This window comes from Theropithecus gelada, chromosome X (assembly GCF_003255815.1).
Source record: "Theropithecus gelada isolate Dixy chromosome X, Tgel_1.0, whole genome shotgun sequence".
In the NCBI taxonomy this organism is placed as follows: domain Eukaryota; kingdom Metazoa; phylum Chordata; class Mammalia; order Primates; family Cercopithecidae; genus Theropithecus; species Theropithecus gelada.
Genome location: NC_037689.1, coordinates 76,449,895 through 76,473,347, shown reverse-complemented (window position 1 = coordinate 76,473,347; position 23,453 = coordinate 76,449,895). Strand labels below are relative to the sequence as shown.

The following is a 23,453-nucleotide window of genomic DNA, read 5'->3' as shown; positions in this document are numbered from 1 at the left end:
CTGAAAAAAAAAAAAAAAAAAAAAAATTAGCAAGGCGTGGTGGCGGGCACCTGTAATTCCAGCTATTCAGGAGGCTGAGGCAGAAGAATCACCTGAATCCAGGAGGCAGAGGTTGCAGTGAGCTGAGATCGAGCCACTGCACTCTAGTCTGGGCAACAGAGTGAGACTCCATCTCAAAAAAACTAAAACTAAAAAGAAAAATAAAAAAACTAGCCAGGCGTGGTGGCAAGCACCTGTAATCCCAGCTACTTGGGAGGCTGAGGCAGGAAAATTGCTTGAACCCAAAAAGGCAGAGGCTGCCAGTGAGCCGAGATTGTGCCATTGTACTTCAGCCTGGGCAACAGAGCAAGACTCTGTCTCAAAAACAAAAAATAGTTGTGAGGGGTCATGATTGACAGAGCAGGTGGGTATGTGATCCAGGGCCCAGGAAACAGGTTCAGTTTCAAACAAGAAAAGATCTACTTTTCTACTAAGACTAGAGGTAAGGGGACAAAAAAATCAACTCATGATGGACCAGAAACTTAAATCTAAGACCTGAAACCACAAAAATTCTAGAAGATAACATTGTAAAAACTCTTTTTTTTGAGACTGAGTCTCACTCTATCGCCCAGGCTGGCTATCTCGGCTCACTGTAACCTCCGCCTCCTGGGTTCAAGCGATTCTCATGCCTCAGCATCCCGAGTAGCTGGGATTACGGGCACCCGCCACCACACCCGGCTAATTTTTGTATTTTAGTAGAGACGGGGTTTCACCATGTTGGCCAGGCTTGTATCGAACTCCTGACCTCGAGTGATCCGACCACCTCAGCCTCCCAAAGCGCTGGGATTACAGGCGTGACCCACCACGCCCAGCTGAAAAACTCTTCTAGACATTCGCTTAGGCAAAGAATTCATGGCTAAGACCCCAGAAGCAAATGCAGCAAAAACAAAAATGAATAAATGGGACCTAATTAAACTAAAAAGCTTCTGCACAGCAAAAGGAATAATCTGCAGAGTAAACCAACAACCCACAGAGTGGGAGAAAATATTTGCAAACTGTGCATCTGACAAAGGACTAATATCCAGAATCTACAAAGGACTCAAATCAGCAAGAGGAAAACATACAATCCCATCAAAAAGTGGGTAAAGGACAAAAATAGACATTTCTCAAAAGAAGATATACAAATGGCCAACATCTTATCAGGGAAATGCAAATCAAAAGTGAAATACTACTTTACACCTGCAAGAATGGCCATAATTAAAGTCAAAAAACAATAGATGTTGGCGTGGATGTAGTGAAAAGGGAATACTTTTAACACTGTTGGTGGGAATGTAAACTAGTACAACCACTATGGAAAACAGTATAGAAATTCCTTAAAGAACTCAAAGTAGAACTACTATTTCACCCAGCAATCCCACTACTGGATATCTACCCAAAGGAAAAAAAGTCATTATATGAAAAAGACACATACACACGCATATTTATAGCAGCACAATTCACAATTGCAAAGATATGGAACCAACCTAAGTGTCCATCAACCAATGAGTGGATAAAGAAAATGTGGTATACATAAATCATGGAATACTACTCAGTCATAAGAAGGAATGAAATAATGTATTTTGCAGCAACTTGGATGGAGCAGGAGGTCATTATTCTAAGTGAAGTAACTTAGGAATGGAAAACCAAGTATCGTTATATTCTCACTTATGAGTAGGAACTAAACTATGAGGATGCAAAGGCATAAGATTGATATAATGGACATTGGGAACTTTGTGGGGAAAGAGTCAGAGAGGGATGAAGGATTAAAGACTACATATTTGGGTACACTGTACACTGCTTGGGGGATGGGTGTGCCAAAATCTCAGAAATCACCACTAAAGAACTTATCCATGTAACCAAAAACCACCTGTTGCCCCAAAACTATTGAAATAAAAATAAAAATTTTAAAAAAGAGGTAAGGGGATAAAGATATCTATAGTATAGATAGCTATACTAAAGACTTCAATATTACATAATGGTGGGACTCGTGCTGTGATTTAAAAAATTCCTTAATACATTATATACTTAAAATGGTTAAAGTGATAAAGTTTGTTTTATATATTTTACTACAATAAAAATATATGTTATCTAAATACTACCCAATTTCCATATTCTAGTAGGTTAGCATTGATAACTACATTTTATGGTTAGCTCAAGTTTAGCTTTTAGTTTGCTACTCTAGATCTTACATAAGAGCAATCCCATTTAATGTCTTATAGCCACCGAAAAAAATGTATTCCACTTTCACTATATTTTACCTATTTTTACATAGCAGAATAAACCAAAGATCTTACCATTTGAAATACATCAGAGCCTTCATCAAAATCCACCATGGCAAAAAATATCCTGTTGGTGAATGCACTGGAGTATCGCCAGGAGTTTGCCAGGATCTGAAATTCTTCATCAGCTTGCCTGGATGCAATGAGATTTGTGAAGACAACATATAAAACAATTTTTGAAAGCAATCTCATTTATCACCAGTAAAACAGGTCCAAGCAAGCAATAGCAGTTTTTCCAAAGGGAGAAACAATAAAAAACACTGACAAGTAGGTCAGACTCTGCTGACAGGGTTAAGACAAACCTTGTTTTGGCATAAGAGAAGCCTTATCCAAAGTTAGGGATTTCATGAGAAGTAGTAATTACCTGACTCCGCCTCATACTTTGTGCCTGTCTCTTATCCCAAAACTCTTTCAACAATCACTGGAAATATATAGCTAATTGTCTCTACAGTAACTTTCAATACCCTAAATTACTTCTAACAGTTCAAAGACAAGACAGAAGTGTATTCCCTAAAGAAAGCAGAAATACAACATTAATCCATTTTAAAAAATCTAAAGTGCAAAAGCTACTCAGTAAATAACACAATCAGATAAATTGTTAGGATGAAAGATAAGAAGAGTCTAGGAATTGAAATTAATTGAGGCCAGCTCACACCTGTAATCCCAGCACTTTGGGAGGCTGAGGTGGGTGGATCACCTGAGTTCAGGAGTTCAAGACAAGCCTGGTCAACATGGCAAAACCCTGTCTCTATTAAAAATACAAAAATTAGGCCAGGCGTGGTGGCTCATGCCTGTAATCCCACCATGTTAGGAGGCCGAGGCGGGCGGATCACAAGGTCAGAAGTTCGAGACCAGCCTGGCCAATGTGGTGAAACCCCATCTCTACCAAAAATAAAAAAAATTAACAGAGTATGGCGGTGGGCACCTGTAGTCTCACCTATTCGGGAGGCTGAGGCAGGAGCGTCGCTTGAACCTGGGAGGTGGAGACTGCAGTGAGCCGAGATCACACCACTGCACTCCAGCCTGGGTGGCAGAGCGAGACCCCATCTCAAACGAAATTAAAAAAAAAAAAAAAGAAATGATTGAAACCTCAAGTCATCTTTGCATTTTTCCATATCTCCTATATGCTTTTAGTTCTCATGATCTGTCAATTCTTATTTGTGATAAAATTTTCACTCCATACCCTCTTGTCTATTTTTATTGCTATCATCTAAGGTCAGATCTTTGTTATCTAATAGTAGGATATTTAAAAATATTGACTCTGGTTTCTCCTTCTCCAATCCTTCCTTTTTTTTTTGAGACGGAGTCTCACTCTGTGGCCCAGGCTGGAGTGCAGTGGCGCCATCTTGGCTAACTGCAACCTCTGCCTCCCAGTCTCAAGCAATTCTCCTGCCTCAGCCTCCTAAGTAGCTGGGATTACAGCATCCACCACCACGCCCAGCTAATTTTTGGATTTTTAAGTAGAGACAGGGTTTCACCATGTTGGCCAGGCTGGTCTCGAACTCCTGACCTCAGGGGATCCGCTTGCCTCAGCCTCCCAAAGTGCTGGGATTACAGGTGTGAGTCACCATGCCCAGCCCTCCTCCAATCCTTACACTGCAACATACATCCATATTCCTAAATTACTACTTTCCTGAAACACTTCTCAGAAATCACTGTTGTTTTCTTATTACCTTCAGAATACATTCTTTAACCTCCTTTACTAGTTATTGAAGGTTCTTTATCACATAGCTTCAAACAATACATCTAGTTTTTATCTAGTCTTACTACTAATCAATATCAAACAGTAACCTTTAATCCCAATATTTTATTTACTCCTATCCCTGTACCCTTGTGTACATCATGCTTCTAACCAGAATATCCTGCCCGTATCAACATCTTATCCATTTGTCTAGCCCTAACACAAATCTTATTTCCTCCATTAGGCCAATCCAAATCACTCCTATTAACTTTCTTTCCTGAAATTTTACAGTATTTATTATATGTACAGTTGATCTGGTACTTAATCACAAATTGCCTTATATTGCCATCTAAATTTTCATATGTGTAACTCATTTCCTTAACCGGATGATAAGGGTAGGGTATCTATTTTACAATTCTCATCCCAATAGCACCACAAATACAGTATTATTCATGTTGCTGTTGCTTAATTTTTATTTGTTGAATGAGTGTCGAAAATTTTGAGTTAATATTAAATTTGGTCTTATAGAAAGTAAGATGCCAGTAAAAGCTTAGGTTAGTAAGAATTCCATTAATTTGTATTTAAGAGAATTATGAAGGAGTTTGTGTTTGTTCCCTGCTATTTTTGTATACTCTTGATTCCTACTGAGTGAACTGATGGAACTAGAAATAATTCTATATTTCAAGTTTATTCAGTTATTACTTATGATTCCTTTTTCTTCTTTTATTTATTTTTAATTTATATTCAGCATATACTCCACAAAATAGGCACTATGGAACCAAATACCTTGACTATACCCTAGCTCCCGGGAGAAAATCGTTAAAGAAAAGTTATCAAGGCTTGGGGTGGCAGAACACACCATTCTGAAACAAGCTGTCTATTCCTTTGCATGACCCTCAGACTGTCAGAATCTGGAGAACCTCCGAGTTTTTACTAAACCAATTATTCATACAGTAGCTTTGTCATTTTATTTAAAGTTAATTACCAAATCAGATACACTGATCTAAAAATATGAGTAAAAAGACACTAAAAAGCAAAAGGTATTTTATTTTTTAGTATCCACCATTTTGAATTGTTCATGGCGCTTTTATTTAAAAAGAAATAGCAATCTTTGCTCCTAAGATCATCAAGAAACAATAAAATAAAATCAAGAAACCACTGTTTGATGAAAACTTAAGCAAGACTAGTCTCCATCTCCAAGGTTTACAATCACTATAAAACAATTGGGAAATTAGAAACATCCCTAAATCATGGATCTTTGGGATTAAAAAAATAACTAATATACCCATCACCTTACCTATTTATTATTTTTTGGTGATGAGAATATTTAAAATGTTTTTAGCAATTTCAAAATCTACAATACATTAACTATGGTCACCATGCTGCGCAATAGATCACCAGAACTTACTCCTCTCATCTAACTAAAACTTGGTACACCTTCCCCACCGTCCTCTCCCAAGCCTCTGAAAACCACAATTCTACTCTGCTTCTAGGAGTTCAACCTTTTCAGATTTCACATGAGATCCCGTGCATCTTTGTTTTTTTGTTTGCTTGTTTTTGAGACAGGGTCTTGGTCTGTCACCCAGGCTGGAGTGCAGTGGGATGATTACAGCTTTCTGCACTTTTGACCTCCCAGGGTCAAGTGATCCTCCCACCTCAGCCTCCAGAGTAGCTGGGACTACAGGCACATCACCACACCCAGCTAATTTTGTTTATTTTTATAGATACAAATTTTCACTATGTTGCCCAGTCTGGTCTCCAATGCCTGGGCCCAGGTGATCCTCCTGCCTCAGCCTCCCAAAGTGCTGAGATTACAGACTGAGCTACCACACCCAGCTGCATCTTTAAAAAAAAAAAAAAAAAATTACCAACCGGGTGTGGTGGCTCACGCCTGTAATCCCAGCACTTTGGGAGCCCAAAGTGGGTGGATCATGAGGTCAAAAGATCGAGTCCATCCTGGCCAAAGTGGTGAAACCCTGTCTCTACTAAAAATACAAAAATTAGCTTGACGTGGTGATGTGCACTTGCAGTCTCAGCTACTCGGGAGGCTGAGGCAGGAGAATTGCTTGAACCCGGGAGGTGGAGATTGAAGTGAGTCAAGATCATGCCACTGCACTCCAGCCTGGGTGACAGAGCAAGACTTTGTTTCCAAAAAAAAAAAAAGAAAAGAAAAGAAAAGAAAATTACCAGTTTTCTTGAATTCCAAACTTGGATGAAGCCACCATTATTACATTAGTAAGCATCTCAAGTATTGGCACTGGGTAGACCAGTTAAAATTCTGGAGCCTGTTTCTTCCAAAAATGGTAGGATATTTGCTTTACCTACCTTTTGGGATTTTGACAATACAAGAGTATGAAGTTGAAAGCACTTATAAATAATAATAAAATACTACATCAAAGTTACTGGCATACAGTTACATAAGTTGATACTAATTTTTTTTTTTTGAGACAGAGTCTCGCTCTGTCGCCCAGGCTGGAGTGCAGTGGCGCGACCTTGGCTCACTGCAACCTCTGCCTCCCGGGTTCAAGCGATTATCCTGCCTCGGCCTCCCAAATATCTGGGACTGCAGGCAGGCACCACAATGCCTAGCTAATTTTTGTATTTTTTTTTTTTTAGTAGAGACGGGGTTTCACCATGTTGGCTGGGCTGGTCTTGAACTCCTGACCTCAGAAGATCCACCTGCCTCGACCTCCCAAAGTGTTGGGATTACAGGCGTGAGCCCCCATACCCAGCCAAGTTGATACTAATTTATAAGATGACTGATCTTTAAGTTACTTTTATGATGGCTACCACAATTATTTATCCATGCTTCCCCCACTAATGTGGATAATCAAGAATTGACTATAAAAGAGCAGTAGTATTGCTACCATAGGCATCCTGAGTAAGGTATACACATTATTTAACTACCTACTGCACTGATTTGGCTCTTCTGGGATTGAGAAATGGTTAACGTTATATGAGTTATTTAATTTTAAAGTGTAGTTGAAGTTCATACTTGCAAACGACACACTGTCTATGAAGTTGGAGAGCAGTGAACATGACAATAACGGAGTAATTTCTCGGTGGGGCTTTCACAAGGCGACGGAACTTGTCTCCATTCATTCTTATTACAGGTCTTTTGTTAGTCCATTCCATCAGCTGACTAACCTTTTCAGATAACACCATCTAAAAAAGACAAAGTGAGCATGCTATTAATATACTCAACTTGGCATTTAAGTTCTTTTAATTAGGCAACTTACTTAAAACCAATACTAACAAGCTGAGGTATACAGAAAATGTGAGACCTAAAATCAAAATTTGGTAGTTGGGCTGGATAATTATTCTTAAAATACATTATTTCATAATATTTAGTCAGACATTATACTTTTGAAGTAATGAATTATGAATGAATGAATGAATGAATGAACGAATGAATGACACTGTCTCACTCTGTCATCCAGGCTGGAGTGCAGTGGTACAATCAGGGCTCACTGCAGCCTTGACCTCCTGGCCTCAAGGGATCGTCCCAACTCAGCCTTCCAAGTGCTTGGAATACACACATGTTCCACCATGCTCAGCTGATTTTTGTATTTTTTGTAGAGATGGGGGTGTCACTATGTTGCTCAGGCTAGTGTTGAACTCCTGGGCTCACATGATCCTCCCACCTCGGCCTCCCAAGTGTTGGCATTATAGTCATGAGCCACTGCACCCAGCCAGAATTATTTATTATTTACTAATAACATAAGACAAAAATAACAAAACCTTTCATTTGCCCAAAATTCCAAAGAATGTTGAGTTAAACCAATGGCCAGTTTTATATACAATTTTACTTCTCTCAAAAAAAAAATACAGTGAAAATCTTGAAAACGAAGAGTAAAGTGGGAGGAATCATTATTCAATTTTAAGGTTTACTATGTAGCCACAATAATCAGGACAGTGTGATACAGATGAAGGGATAGGATCACAGAACAACAGAACAAATAAACAACCCAGAAATAAAACCATACAAGTGTAGCCAAATGATTTTGCACAAAGGTGCAAAAACAACTCAGTGGAGGAAGAACAGCCTTTTCAACAAATGGTGCAGAAGCAATTGGTCATCCATAGCCAAAAATATGAACTTCACACCTTATATAAAAACTAACTCGGCTGGGCACAGTGACTCACGCCTGTAATCCCAGCACTTTGGGAGGCTGAGGCGGGTGGATAACCTGAGGTTGGGAATTCGAGACCAGCCTGACTAACATGGAGAAACTCCATCTCTACTAAAAATACAAAATTATCCAGGCGTGGTGGCACATGCCTGTAATCCCAGCTACTTGGGAGGCTGAGGCAGGAGAATCGCTCAAACCTGGGAGGCAGAGATTGCAGTGAGCCGAGATCCTGCCATTGCACTCCAGCCTGGGCAACAAGAGCGAAACTTCATCTCAAAAAAAGAAAAAAAAAAAAAAAAGAAACTAACACAAAATAGATCATATATTTAACTGTAAAACTATAAAACTTTTACAAAAATAAATAGGAGAAAATATTCAGAAGCTAGGGGTACGCAAAGGGTTCTTAGGCCTGACAACAAAAGCAGGATCCAAAAAAAGAGAAAAAATTATATACTGGACCTCATCAAAATTCAGCCGGGTGTGGTGGCTCATGCCTGTAATCCCAGCACTTTGGGAGGCTGAGATTTGGGTGGATCACTTGAGGCTAGGAGTTCGAGACCAGCCTGGCCAACATGGCGAAACCCAGTCTCTACTAAAAATACAAAAATTAGCTGAGCATGGTAGCACATGCCTAAAATGCCAAAATCCCAGCTGCTCAGGAGACTGAGGCATGAGAATCGCTTGAGACTGGGAGGCAGAGGTTGCAGTGAGCCAAGATTACACCACTGCACTCCAGCTTGGGTGACACAGCGAGACTCTGTCTCAAAAAAAAAAAAAAAAAAAAAATTCAAAAATTTTACTCTCTGGGCTGGGCGCGGTGGTTCACACCTATAATCTCAGCACTTTGGGAGCCTGAGGTAGGTGGATCACTTGAGGTCAGGAGTTCGAGAACAGCCTGGCCAACATGGTGAAATCCCGTCTCTAATAAAAATATAAAAATTGCAGAGACACAACAAAAAAAGAGAATTTTAGACCAATATCCCTGATGAACATCGATGCAAAAATCCTCAATAAAATACTGGCAAACCGGATTCAGCAGCACATCAAAAAGCTTATCCACCATGACCAAGTGGGCTTCATCCGGGAGATGCAAGGCTGGTTCAACGTTCGCATATCAATAAACATAATCCAGCATATAAACAGAACCAAAGACAAGAACCACATGATTATCTCAATAGATGCAGAAAAGGCTTTTGACAAAATTCAACAGCCCTTCATGCTAAAAACTCTCAATAAATTCGGTACTGATGGAACGTACCTCAAAATAATAAGAGCTATTTATGACAAACCCACAGCCAATATCATACTGAATGGGCAAAAACTGGAAAAATTCCCTTTGAAAACTGGCACAAGACAAGGATGCCCTCTCTCACCACTCCTATTCAACATAGTGTTGGAAGTTCTGGCTAGGACAATCAGGCAAGAGAAAGAAATCAAGGGTATTCAGTTAGGAAAAGAAGAAGTCAAATTGTCCCTGTTTGCAGATGACATGATTGTATATTTAGAAAACCCCATTGTCTCAGCCCAAAATCTGCTTAAGCTGATAAGCAACTTCAGCAAAGTCTCAGGATACAAAATTAATGTGCAAAAATCACAAGCATTCTTATACACCAGTAACAGACAATCAGAGAGCCAAATCAGGAATGAACTTCCATTCACAATTGCTTCAAAGAGAATAAAATACCTAGGAATCCAACTGACAAGGGATGTAAAGGACCTCTTCAAGGAGAACTACAAACCACTGCTCAGTGAAATAAAAGAGGACACAAACAAATGGAAGAACATACCATGCTCATGGATAGGAAGAATCAATATCGTGAAAATGGCCATACTGCCCAAGGTAATTTATAGATTCAATGCCATCCCCATCAGGCTACCAATGAGTTTCTTCACAGAATTGGAAAAAACTGCTTTAAAGTTCATATGGAACCAAAAAAGAGCCCGCATTGCCAAGACAATCCTAAGTCAAAAGAACAAAGCTGGAGGCATCACGCACCTGACTTCAAACTATACTACAAGGCTACAGGAACCAAAACAGCATGGTACTGGTACCAAAACAGAGATATAGACCAATGGAACAGAACAGAGTCCTCAGAAATAATACCACACATCTACGGCCATCTGATCTTTGACACACCTGAGAGAAACAAGAAATGGGGAAAGGATTCCCTATTTAATAAATGGTGCTGGGAAAATTGGCTAGCCATAAGTAGAAAGCTGAAACTGGATCCTTTCCTTACTCCTTATACCAAAATTAATTCAAGATGGATTAGAGACCTAAATGTTAGACCTAATACCATAAAAACCCTAGAAGAAAACCTAGGTAGTACCATTCAGGACATAGGCATGGGCAAAGACTTCATGTCTAAAACACCAAAAGCAACGGCAGCAAAAGTCAAAATTGACAAATGGGATCTCATTAAACTAAAGAGCTTCTGCACAGCAAAAGAAACTACCATCAGAGTGAACAGGCAACCTACAGAATGGGAGAACATTTTTGCAATCTACTCATCTGACAAAGGGCTAATATCCAGAACCTACAAAGAACTCAAACAAATTTACAAGAAAAAAACAAACAACCCCATCAAAAAGTGGGCAAAGGATATGAACAGACATTTCTCAAAAGAAGACATTCATACAGCCAACAGACACATGAAAAAATGCTCATCATCACTGGCCATCAGAGAAATGCAAATCAAAACCACAATGAGATACCATCTCACACCAGTTAGAATGGCGATCATTAAAAAGTCAGGAAACAACAGGTGCTGGAGAGGATGTGGAGAAATAGGAACACTTTTACACTGTTGGTGGGATTGTAAACTAGTTCAACCATTATGGAAAACAGTATGGCGATTCCTCAAGGATCTAGAACTAGATGTACCATATGACCCAGCCATCCCATTACTGGGTATATACCCAAAGGATTATAAATCATGCTGCTATAAAGACACATGCACACGTATGTTTATTGCGGCACTATTCACAATAGCAAAGACTTGGAATCAACCCAAATGTCCATCAGTGACAGACTGGATTAAGAAAATGTGGCACATATACACCATGGAATACTATGCAGCCATAAAAAAGGATGAGTTTGCGTCCTTTGTAGGGACATGGATGCAGCTGGAAACCATCATTCTTAGCAAACTATCACAAGAACAGAAAACCAAACACCGCATGTTCTCACTCATAGGTGGGAACTGAACAATGAGATCACTTGGACTCGGGAAGGGGAACATCACACACCGGGGCCTATCATGGGGAGAGGGGAGGGGGGAGGGATTGCATTGGGAGTTATACCTGATGTAAATGACGAGTTAATGGGTGCTGACGAGTTGATGGGTACAGCACAGCAACATGGCACAAGTATACATATGTAACAAACCTGCACGTTATGCACATGTACCCTAGAACTTAAAGTATAATAATAATAATAAAAAATTAAAAAAAAATAAAAAACAAAAGTCATCACCAAGCCCAAGAAAAAAAATATATATATATATATAAAAATTAGCCGGGCACAGTGGCAGGCGCCTGTAATCCCAGCTACTCGGGAGGCTGAGGCAGGAGAATCGCTTGAACCTGGGAGGCAGAGGTTGCAGTGAGCCAAGGTTGCACCACTGCGCTCCAGCCTGGGCAACAGAGTAAGACTCTGTCTCAAAATAAAATAAAACAAAATATACTGACAATATCAAATGCTGGTGAGGATGTGGAGAAACTGGATCTCTCATACATCACTGGTGGGAATGTACTGTGGTACAGCCACTTTGGAAAACAGTTTGGTAGTCTTAAAAAATCAAGCAACTGGCTGGGTGCAGTGGCTCACACCTGTAATCCCAGCACTTTGGGAGGCCGAGGCAGGTGGATCGCTTGAGGTCAGGAGTTCAAGACCAGCCTGGCTAGCACGTTGAAACCACATCTCTACTAAAAAAAAAATACAGGTCGGGTGCGGTGGCTCACACCTGTAATCCCAGCACTTTCGGAGGCTGAGGCAGGAGGATCACGAGGTCAGGAGATCGAGACCATCCTGGCTAACACAGTGAAACCCCGTCTCTACTAAAAATAAAAAAAATTAGCTTGGCGTGGTGTGGTGGGCGCCTGTAGTCCCAGCTACTTGGGAGGCTGAGGCAGGAGAATGGTGTGAACCCGGGAGGCGGAGCTTGCAGTGAGCCGAGATCATGCCACTGCACTCCAGCCTGGGCAATAGAGCGAGACTCCGTATCAAAAAAAAAAAAAAAAAAATTAGCTGGGCATGGTGGCACACGCCTGTAATCCCAGGTACTCAGGAGGCTGAGGCATGACAATCACTTGAATCCGGGAGACGGAAGTTGCAGTGAGCCGAGATCATGTCATTGCATTCCAATCCGGGCAACAAGAGCAACACCCCGTCGCAAAAAAAAAAAAAAAAATTAGCCAGGAATGGCGGTGCGCACCTGTAATCTCAGGTACTTGGGAGGCTGAGGCAGAGAACCCAGGAGGTAGAGGTTGCAGTGAGCTGAGATTGCGCCACTGCACTCCAGCCTGGGTGACAGAGTGAGACTCTGTCTCAAAAAAATAAAAAAAAAAAGGCCAGGTGCAGTGGCTCATGCTTGTAATCCCAGCACTTTAGGAGGCCGAAGCGGGTGGATCATCTGAGGTCAGGAGTTCGAGACCAGCCTGGCCAACATGATAAAATCCCGTCTCTACTAAAAATACAAAAAATTAGCTGGGTATGGTGGCGGGTGCCTGTAATACCAGCTACTCAGGAGGCTGAGGCAGGAGAATCTCTTGAACCTGGGAAAGCGGAGGTTGCAGTGACCTAAGATCACACCACTGTACTCCAGCCTGGGCAACAAGAGTGAAACTCCATCTCAAAAAAAAAAAAAAAAAAAAAAATCAGGCAACTAAAGATACATTTACCATACAACCCATCAACCACATTATTTGGCATTTGTCCTATAGAAATGAAAATTTATGTCTACACACAAAAAAGACCTAGTTTGTTTGTTCCTTTTTAGCTAATCATCATGAGGCCATGGAAGAGAAGCATGGTTAGTTGACAGGATTTAAGTTTGAAATAAAATGCCATCATATTTATCATTCCTCTCATCTTCACCCTCAATGTTTTCTTTTTCTTTTTTCTTTTTTTTTTTTCTCGAGACAGTCTTGCTCTGTTGCCCAGAGTGGAGTGCAGTGGCGCCGTCTCACCTCACTGCAACCTAGCCCTCCTGGGTTCACGCAATTCACCTGCCTCAGCCTTCCGAGTAGCTGGGATTACAGGCACACGCTGCCACGCCTGGCTGATTTTTGAGTTCTTAGTAGAGACAGGGTTTCATCAAGTTGGCCAGGCTGGTCTCGAACTCTTGACTTCGTGATCTGTCCGCCTTGGCCTCTCAAAGTGCTGGGATTACAGGTGTGAATCACTGTGCCCAGCCCCACCCTCAATGTTTAATCCTTGCCTTGAGTAGTAAGAAGGCAAGAAGAGCTAACAAAGAAAACAAGAATCTCAATGTAGAGTTAATGCTAATTTATGATTTTGCTCATCTTTATAGAGATGTATCTAGAAAAAGCTGGGAAATCATGGAGTGGTTCATCATTCAGAAGCATTTGACCAGTTATATTTCCCATTACCTATATTCTAACACTTACCATTTTAAGACACTTTGACATTTGATTCCTTTTCTAGACTATTAGCTACAATAGAACAGAGACCCACAACTCTTTACCATATAGTAGGCACTCAGTGTGTACTGAATTTCTAATTAATGAAATTTAACTAGGAATTGACTCACTTGCTTACATTAACATGTAAGAAAGAAATGATAATTGCACACATTAAACACTTACATAGAAATAAAACTTTTTTTCACTTTAGAAAGTAACATGGATTCTAAAAATGCATGATTTGCCTGTTTGTTTTTTTTTTTTTCTGAGACAGAGTCTCACTCTGTCACGCCCAGGGTGAAGTGTGGCGGCATGATCTGGGCTCACTGCAACCTCTGACTCCCAGGTTCAAGTGATTCTTGTGCCTCAGCCTCCAAAGTAGCTGGGATTACAGGAACGCACTACCACTCCCGGCTAATTTTTGTATTTTTAGTAGGGACGGGGTTTGACCATGTTGGCCAGGCTGGTCTTGAACTCCTGGCCTCAAATGATCCACTCGCCTCGGCCTCCCAAAGCGCTGGGATTACAGGTGTGAGCCACCATGCCCAGCCTGATTTGCCTTTAAGCATATCTGAATTCATCTAATACTGACCACAACTTTATGTCACAAGTATATCTCTATGAATGATGGAAAAAGGCTGTATAAAAAATAGTTTTGTAGGCTGGGCGCGGTGGCTCACTCCTGTAATCTCAGCACTTTCGGAGCCCAAGGCGGGCGGATCACGAAGTCAGGAGTTCAAGACCAGCCTGGTCAATATGGTGAAACCCCGTCTCTACTAAAAACACAAAAAATAAGCTGGGCGTGATGGTGGGTGCCTATAATTCCAGCTACTCGGGAGGCTGAGGCAGGAGAAGTGCTTGAATCCGGGAGGTGGAGGTTGCAGTGAGCCGAGATTGCACTACTGCACTCCAGTCTGGGTGACAGAGTTACACTCAGTCTCAAAAAAAAAAAAAAAAAAAAAAAAAAAAAATTAGTTTTGTAGCAGATACGAAAAAATTCTGGTAAGGGCCACAAAATGAATATGCCACACATGGAAAACCGAACACACTCTAAACCCACAGAAAAATATATACACTCTTGAAAGATTGGTTATAACAGGTCAGGTGCAGTGGCTCACGCCTGTAATCCCAGCACTGAAGTGGGTTGATCACTTGACGTCAGGAGTTTGAGACCAGCCTGGCTAACATGGCAAAACCTTGTCTCTACTAAAAATATAAAAGTTAGGGTGGCACACGTTTATAGTCCCAGCTACTGGGAGGCTGAGGCACTAGAATCGCTTGAACCCAGGAGGGGGAGGTTGCAGTGAGCAAAGATGGCACCACTGTACTCCAGCCTGGGCGACAAAGTGAGACTCTTTCTCAAAAAAAAAAAAAAAAAAAAAAAAGAAAGAAAGACTGGTTATAACAAATAATTAACAAGACTGTGGAACAATGAAACAAGTAGTTGGTAAAGGCTGTGGGAGAGAGTGAACCAGGAGGAAGATCGGGAATATTTGATTTAAATTAAGACTGCATAGATCAAATTTTTTCAGTTTTTCCAACAAAATGAATTGCTATTATTTGATACTGTTTTAATGATTATCACAGCACAGACAATATCGGTTCACATTTTAAAATATACAATCTATATTTAGAAGCAATCATTAATTTTGCCATATTTTCGAATTAAACTTGACAGTTACCAGCAAATACAAATATGATTTGGCTATTTTATTCAGTGACTACATAATCCGTATGGGGCTGAGAAAAACAAGTGTGAAGCAGTAACAGGTATTTACATAGTTTTACATCCTCCTATCTCTCTTTTTTTTTTTTTTTTTGAGACGGAGTCTCGCTGTGTCGCCCAGGCTGGAGTGCAGTGGCGTGATCTCGGCTCACTGCAAGCTCCGCCTCCCAGGTTCACGCCATTCTCCTGCCTCAGCCTCCCGAGTAGCTGGGACTACAGGCGCCTGCCCCCACACCCGGCTAGTTTTTTGTATTTTTAGTAGAGATGGGGTTTCACCATGTTAGCCAGGATGGTCTCGATCTCCTGACCTCGTGATCCACCCACCTCCGCCTCCCAAAGTGCTGGGATTACAGGTTTGAGCCACCGCGCCTGGCCCACATCCTCCTATCTCTATTCAACCATATAGATATATAATCATGCCAACAAAAGAAATATATGTACTTTGAATTAGTTATAAATATGTGGAGTTTTCTTACACAAAAATTCTTGAATAAACTTTTTCAAGCAGGTCTACATAAAAAACTTATGGCCAGGCAAGGTGGCTCAAGCCTGTAATCCCAGCACTTTGGGAGGCTAGGGAGTGAGGACCGCTTGAGCCGTGGAGTTCAAGACCAGCCTGGTCAACATAGCGAGACCTAGTTAGTACAAAATATTATAAAATTGGTCGGGTGTGGTGGCATGTGTCTGTAGTCCCAGATACTCAGGAGGCTGAGACAGGAGGATCACTTGAGCCCAGGAGTTCGAGGCTGCAGTGAGCTCCGATCACATGTCACTGAACTCTAGGGGGGACAACAGAGCAATACCCTGTCTCTAATATATATATATATATAATAGAATTATAATCCTTATTCACAATGACCTCTAATATATATATATGTATAAGCATATTTGAATTCATCTAATACTGACCACAACTTTGTCACATGTATATCTCTATGAATGAGATATATATATATATTTTTATGAGGTACATGAGATGTTTTGATACAGGCATGCAATATGTACTCATCACATCATGTAAAACGAGATATCCATCTCCTCAAGCATTTATCCTTTGTGTTACAAACAATCCAATTATACTCTTAATTTTTTAAATCTACAATTAAATTATCATTGACTATAGTCACTCCATTGTGCTATCAAACAGTAGGTCTTATTCATTCCGGTTTGTTTTTTTTTTGTACTCATAAAGAATCCCCCCTCCCCCCACCACCCCCAGCTTCTGGTAGCTATCATTCTACACTCTATCTCCATGAGTTCAAGTGTTTTCATTTTTAGCTCCCACAAATAAGTGACAACATGCAATGTTTGTCTTTCCGTGCTCAGCTTATTTCACTTAGTATAATGACCTCCAGTTCCATCCATGTTGTTACAAATGATAGGATCTCATTCTTTTTTATGGCTGAATAGTACTCCCAAAACTTATTCGTGTCTTTGTTCTAACCATCAGGGTTTATTCATAAAAATTCTTCATATTTTCAGCTTTCTTAATCATCTACCAGTCCTCAGGTATTAGTATGAAGTAGAACGAAACAAATTCTTAGTTAAGGTATACATTTCCAACTCCCTCCTTAAATTAAGAGATCTGGAACAGATCTGGAAATATAACTGGCAGATAATTACTGAAGAAGACAGTGAACAGAGAAGCGAGCATTTTTAATCCTTAAATGCCATCTGCTCCATTATCAGTTCACCTACTTCCTGGATAGGGTTAAAATCTATGGTTGTCCCCTTTCCTTAGTTTTTTATTTTTTGGTGGTGTCTCCATTTATTTGTTCCGCAATTGCTACTAAGCCTATTTCTCTGTAAACAGATATTTTCTAGAGAACTGCGGGGTTTTTTGCACATGTGATACCTTCAAGTGTCAGTTCTCACAGCAAAGTTTTTCCAATGATAGCCTGCCTTGTTAAATATCCCAAAAAGATCAACTGGAAAACATTTACCACCCAGAGGAATCTCACTTTATTTTCTAACATTTACTTAACGTCTTTCTAACATTACCTAACGTCTTCTATATGCCAGGTACTGCATTAGGTACCTTACAGCCCTCATCTCATTTAATTTTCACAATAGCCAAAGAAATCAGCATTTTCTCCATTCTTCTGATGAGGAAAATGAGACTCAGAGTAACTTGTTAAACATCATTGGGGGTGGATTAAAGCATATCCTTTTTAAAACTACAGACTTTTTTGGAAAATTGGGGAGGGAGATTCATCTGCCATCCTAGCATTATGATGACCAGTTTTATTATGCTTCAGTATGCATTACGTGTTCATCACTTTCCACGTTTCATATTATTTGTTTATTATTATAGATTCCCAGAAGAAATATGAGTAATTTTATCAAAGACCATGCTTTTTCATTTTTATCATGCTGCCTAAGATAACACCAGATGTGAGGACAAACAACTTCCCTTCCACAAAAAGGGGAAAGGATTCACCATAAAATAAAACCAGTCGCTGCAAAAACAAGCCTTTGTTGCCTGGCAGAAAACATAGGCTTTGGAACTAGACAGACCAGTGTGGGATCTCAGCTCAATTTCTTAGAGCTGTGCTTCTCTGAGCAAGCCCCCACCCTCCCTCTTACTTACTGTCAGCTCCCTTATCTATCTATCTACCTATCTATCTATCTACCTACCTACCTACCTACCTACATGGGGTGGACAGAGACGAGCCTGGCTATATTGTTCAGGCTGGTCTCAAACTCTTGGCCTCAAGGGATCCTGCCACCTCAGCTTCCCAAAGTTCTGGGATTATAGGCATGAGCCACCATGCCTGGCCAGTCCCCTCATCTTTCAAGTCCCATCATCTTCCAAAGGGGGTTGCTTACTCTGCAATGTTAATGTGTGGATTATAGATAATGAGTATAAACTACGGTGCCTGGCATGTAGAATGCATTCGACAAATATCAGAGAATAAATGGCTGGGCTCAGCGGCTCACGTCTGTAATTCTGTCACTTTAGGAGGCCAAAGCAGGAGGGCTGCTGGAGGCCAGGAGTTTGAAACCAGCCTGGTCAACATAGTGAGATCCCGTCTCTACAAAACATTTTTTAAAATGTGAAAAGGAGAATAAGGCCATGTTCCAATGAAAGCATTGTTAAAGGTATGAATAATAAGCAGGGTAGCATTCCATTTAACAACAGACAACTATGAGGAACTTGAGTGATTTTTAATCATATTCATTTAGGGGAGGTATCTTTTAAAAATAACATATACACACACGCACACACACACACTTTTTTTTTTTTTTTTTTGAGACAGAGTCTCACTCTCTCATTCAAGCAATTCTCATGCCTCAGCCTCCTGAGTAGCGGGGACCACAGGCATGTGCCACCATGGCCGGCTATTTTTTTTTTTGTATTTTTAGTAGAGAGGGAGTTTCCCCAAGTTGGCCGGCCTGGTCTTGAACTCCTGACCTCAAGTGATCCACCCGCCTCGGCCTCCCAAAGTACTGGGATTACAGGCATGAGCCACTGCACCTGGCAAAAAAATAGATTTTAAGATCAGACAATATCCTATTATTTAAAGTCAAGTTTACTATAGTAGATAGACCTGGAATTTTTTTAAAATAGTGTTTTCAAAAATGGACAAAAAAAATGTTCTGCAACAGAACACCTGTATTTTGAAACTGTGTCTAAGGAGTACCATAGTAATCTTTTTAAAAACAGCCTAAACCATTCTCAGAGAGGGAAGGAGGAAAAACTAAATCATCTTTAGCAGCCTATATAAATTACATGCTTACTGATGAGAAAATCCAATTTTATGTTGTGAAATCTAAGAAAACCTACAACTGAGAGAACGGATTCCTGGCTGAACACAGTGGCTCATGCCTGTAATCCCAGCGCTTTGGGAGGCCAAGGTGGGTGGATCACTTGAGCCCAGGAGTTCAAGACCAGCCTGGACAACACGGCAAAACCCCATCTCTACAAAAAATACAAAAAATAACTAGGCATGGTGGCACATGCCTGTAGTCCCAGCTGGGAAGGCTTAGGTGGGAGGATCACCTGAGCCCAGTGAGGTCATAAGGCTGTACTGAGCTATGATCATTCCACTACACTCCAGCCTTGGCAACAGAGTGAGACCCTGTCTGAAAAAAAAAATATATATATATATATATATATACACACACATATATATATATATATATTTATTTATTTATAAAAAGAAAGAACAGATTCCTGATTTTATATAAGTACACAGTTAATTCCATGTTTGTTGAGGACATTTTGACAATGCTGGATGTGAGGTAAAGAAAAATTAAGAAGTTTCAGCATTCAAGATGCTTACAGCGTTAGGGCAAAGACTGGCATATAAACAAGGACAATACAGGTCAGGCACGGAGGTTCACTCCTGTAATCTTAGCACTTTGGGAGGCCAAGGTGGGAGGATCACTTGGCCCCAGGAAGTAGAGGCTGCAATGAGTCATGATAGTGCCACTGCACAGCATGCAGCCTGTGTAAGAGGCCCTGTCTCAAAATACATACATACATACCTACAATAACTATATGATGTGCTGAATTCATCTCAGTTCACCTGGAGGCACCAAGAAAACTTTAGCCGAGGAAGAAAGAAGATACTGTTTGAGCTAAGACTTGAAGAGCAGGAATCTTCCGGTGAATGAAAGGGTGGGGTAAGAGAAAAGGAAGATATTCTCGCGTAAGTCCTGTACATGCATGAAAAGGGTGAATGTACTTCCAAGAGAATACAGAAGGATCAAGGAAGGTATGTCATCTATTGCCTTAACATCAAATTCACATAACATAAAATTCACCATATTGACCATTTTAAAGTATACAATTCAGTGCTGATTCCTTAAAAAAAAAAAACAAAACAACCTATTTTCAGCTAGGCCATTCTGCTTCCAGTTCAGTGAGTCAATGAATAAATTTAATTTCACTGGTAGAAATGTTAAGTTTTAAAAAGCCTTCACTTTTTTTTTTTTTTTTTTGAGACGGAGTCTTGCTCAGTCGCCCACGCTGGAGTGCGGTGGCGCGGTCTTGGCTCACTGCAAGCTTCGCCTCCCGGGTTCACGCCATTCTCCTGCCTCAGCCTCCCCAGTAGCTGGGACTACAGGCGCCCGCCACTAGGCCCCGCTAGTGTGTGGTTTTTTTTTTTTTTTGTATTTTTAGTAGAGAGGGGGTTTCACCGTGTTAGCCAGGATGGTCTCGATCTCCTGACCTCGTGATCTGCCCGTCTCGGCCTCCCAAAGTGCTGGGATTACAGCATGAGCCACCGCGCCGGGCCAAGCCTTCACTTTTTAATTAAAAAGAACAAATGCACTAGGCACAGTGGCTCACACCTGTAATCCCAACACTTTGGGAGACCAAGGCGGAAGCAACACTTGAGCCCAGGAGTTCGAGACTAGCCTGGCAACACAGAGAGACTCCGTCTCTACGAAAAGATAAAAAAGTAGCCGGGGATATTGTGGCACATGCTGGTAGTCCCAGATATTCGGGAGGTGGAGGTGAGAGGATCACTAGAGCCCAGGAAGTCGAGGCTGCAGTGAGCCATGATCCCGCCACTGAACTTCGGCCTGGGTAACAGAGCAAGACCCTGTCTCAAAAAAAAAAAAAAAAGAAAGAAAGAAAAGAAAAAGAAAAAAAAAATGTGGTCATTGTGGAAAATCAGGTAATACCAGCAATACCAGCATGTAAAGTAAAAAGTGAAAACGTTCCGCTCATAGACAGTCCCAAATGCCCAGAGATAGCCACTGTTAAGGTACTGTCATGTATCCTTACAGAGATTTCTCTATACATACACATATATTTATATATAGGGGATGCTGTTGTTTTCAGCATAAAAAATTTGTAAGACATAAAATTATGTATTGCTCTGCATCTTGTTTTCCACATAATAGCTTAGGATCCTCCCAAAGAAGGACATCAATTTCTAGTTTCAGTGTCTGAGCCTGCTCACTTCATGATATTTTTGACAATTGTATATTTTTATTGTACTCTTTGCCAATCTAATAAGCAACTCATTAAGTTTAATTTCCTAGCTTAGTTTTTCTTCTTATGTAATAGTTCGAATACTTAGAAACATAGAGAAGATAGCTTTCTTTCTTAATTCAGTTCAAGTAGAACAAGTATCTGAAGTGCTTAACTGGTATTTTTAAAGTATGTGTACAGTTCTTCTGTAACAGAGGAAGCACAGAATGTACAGGAAATAGCGTTAGAATGACTGAAGTAGGGTTTGAGTCCTTGTTCATTTTCTAAATTTAAGACTCTATTTTTCTCATCTATAAAATTAGAGGGTATAAATAATTGCTAGTAGTCTTAAAGTTCTAAGAGTATATGACTCCAAATCACGAACGTTTGAAAACACACTGTTAAAATTCCTCTACTTGAATTGCTTAATGGTGAGAATACTGTATCTCCTCCACTTCCCAAAGCCTATAAATTCCACAAGATCTTAGTTTTGCTCATTTATGTATACCAAGCGCCTAGAACATTGCCTAGCATGCTTACATTTGTGGAATGATTGAAAATGGTTAGGAGCTTTCAATCTGGTAAATTGTCTTGAAACAATTATTTGGACAAAATAATAAACCTGGCATAATTTCACTCTTCGGTCTAACTCTCACACTCCTGAAATGAAAATGCTACAAAATAGAGAACTCTTATACATCATTCAGGGAGTTACCTCTGCCAACAGTAGAGAGTCTCAGATATTCTACTCCCGGGATCTAAGTCGAACTCCCCACCCCCAACACCTGACGGGGCCCACACTCAAAAGTGTCAAAACTCATAGCTATGCAGATTCACAAGCCTATAGAAGTCGGGCTGTCACCTACCCTACCCCACTCTCAAACTCTACATCCCCAGAAGACGAAGAGTTACAGTTCCTTCTCTCACGAATTCCACAACTCCGAAAACCGCGGAATTGAAGCCATCAGGCATAGAAGCGGCAGGGAAAGGGGGTTGGGATGAGGCGAACAGACCCTCTCAAGCCCCAGTCATTGGGAAAAGTCCATGTCGCTGGAAACCGCGTCCTCACCTCCTTCTTTCTTTGGGCAGAGGCCGAGGGAACATCGTAAACGATGAGTAGCGCCACCGCCATGGTCACAGAGACACACCAAACACACCAACGCGCTGCCATGTTCGCTCCTCTCCCTTCTATAAGCGAAACTTTGCTCCGGCTAGGTCTGAGGGTGGGGCGTGAGAACAGGCAAATCGACCCCTTGCCTTTCCTCATTGGTCCAGCTCAGCCCTGCCGGGCGACCCCTCACATACGTCACAGTGCCCTGGCGCTACACGCCAGCTAACAGACGGTTGATTTCTAACTGGCCCCGGCAGGCCAATAGAAAAAGGATAATCTGGAGGTTTTTCATTGGTCCGCTAAAGATAATGACCCGCCCCTTCCTCGATACGTATACATCTAGCGCGCTGCCGCTTTCCAAGCACGCATGCGCAGTTGTGAAATATTGCGGCGTTACTGAGTCCAAAATGGCTTGAAGTTGCTACAACGGAATAGTTCACCTAAAGGCTCATTTAGAAGTCCTTGGAATTCGCTTCCTTCATGTAATATTTTAGAAAAATGGGACCTAGCCAAGCGAGGGATAAGAGCTATCTAGTCCGTCATCCTGCCTCCAAAGTACTTCAAAGTGAAAAAATAAAAGTAGGAAAGCAAAAATATACCTAATATCACTGAGGGAAATTTAAAAATGTAAATATGAACAAGAGCTTGTTGAATACCTATTGTGTCCTAGAAACTGTGCCAGGGGCGCTGAAAAAAGAGGACATCCAAGATTATTTTTAAAAGTTTTTATTGGCCGGGCGCGGTGGCTCAAGCCTGTAATCCCAGCACTTTGGGAGGCCGAGACGGGCGGATCACGAGGTCAGGAGATCGAGACCATCCTGGCTAACACGGTGAAACCCCGTCTCTATTAAGAAATACAAAAAAAAACTAGCCTCCCGAGTAGCTGGGACTACAGGCGCCCGCCACCTCGCCCGGCTAGTTTTTTTTTGTATT

At 41.0% G+C, this 23,453-nt stretch overlaps 1 protein-coding gene across 1 annotated transcript in view; it reads right to left on the bottom strand.

Moving 5' to 3' along the window:
- The window catches only part of MAGT1 (magnesium transporter 1), a 63,041-nt gene extending 40,279 nt beyond the window's left edge, over window positions 1-22,762 (bottom strand). The window contains exons 1-3 of the mRNA XM_025372076.1: window positions 22,479-22,762; window positions 6,974-7,143; window positions 2,313-2,430 (exon numbers count right to left, since the gene is read on the bottom strand). Coding sequence (XP_025227861.1) covers window positions 2,313-2,430; window positions 6,974-7,143; window positions 22,479-22,676 — 486 coding nt within the window. The 5' untranslated portion in view covers window positions 22,677-22,762. The remainder of the gene's footprint in view (window positions 1-2,312; window positions 2,431-6,973; window positions 7,144-22,478) is intronic.
- Between the last annotated feature and the right edge of the window lie 691 nt (window positions 22,763-23,453).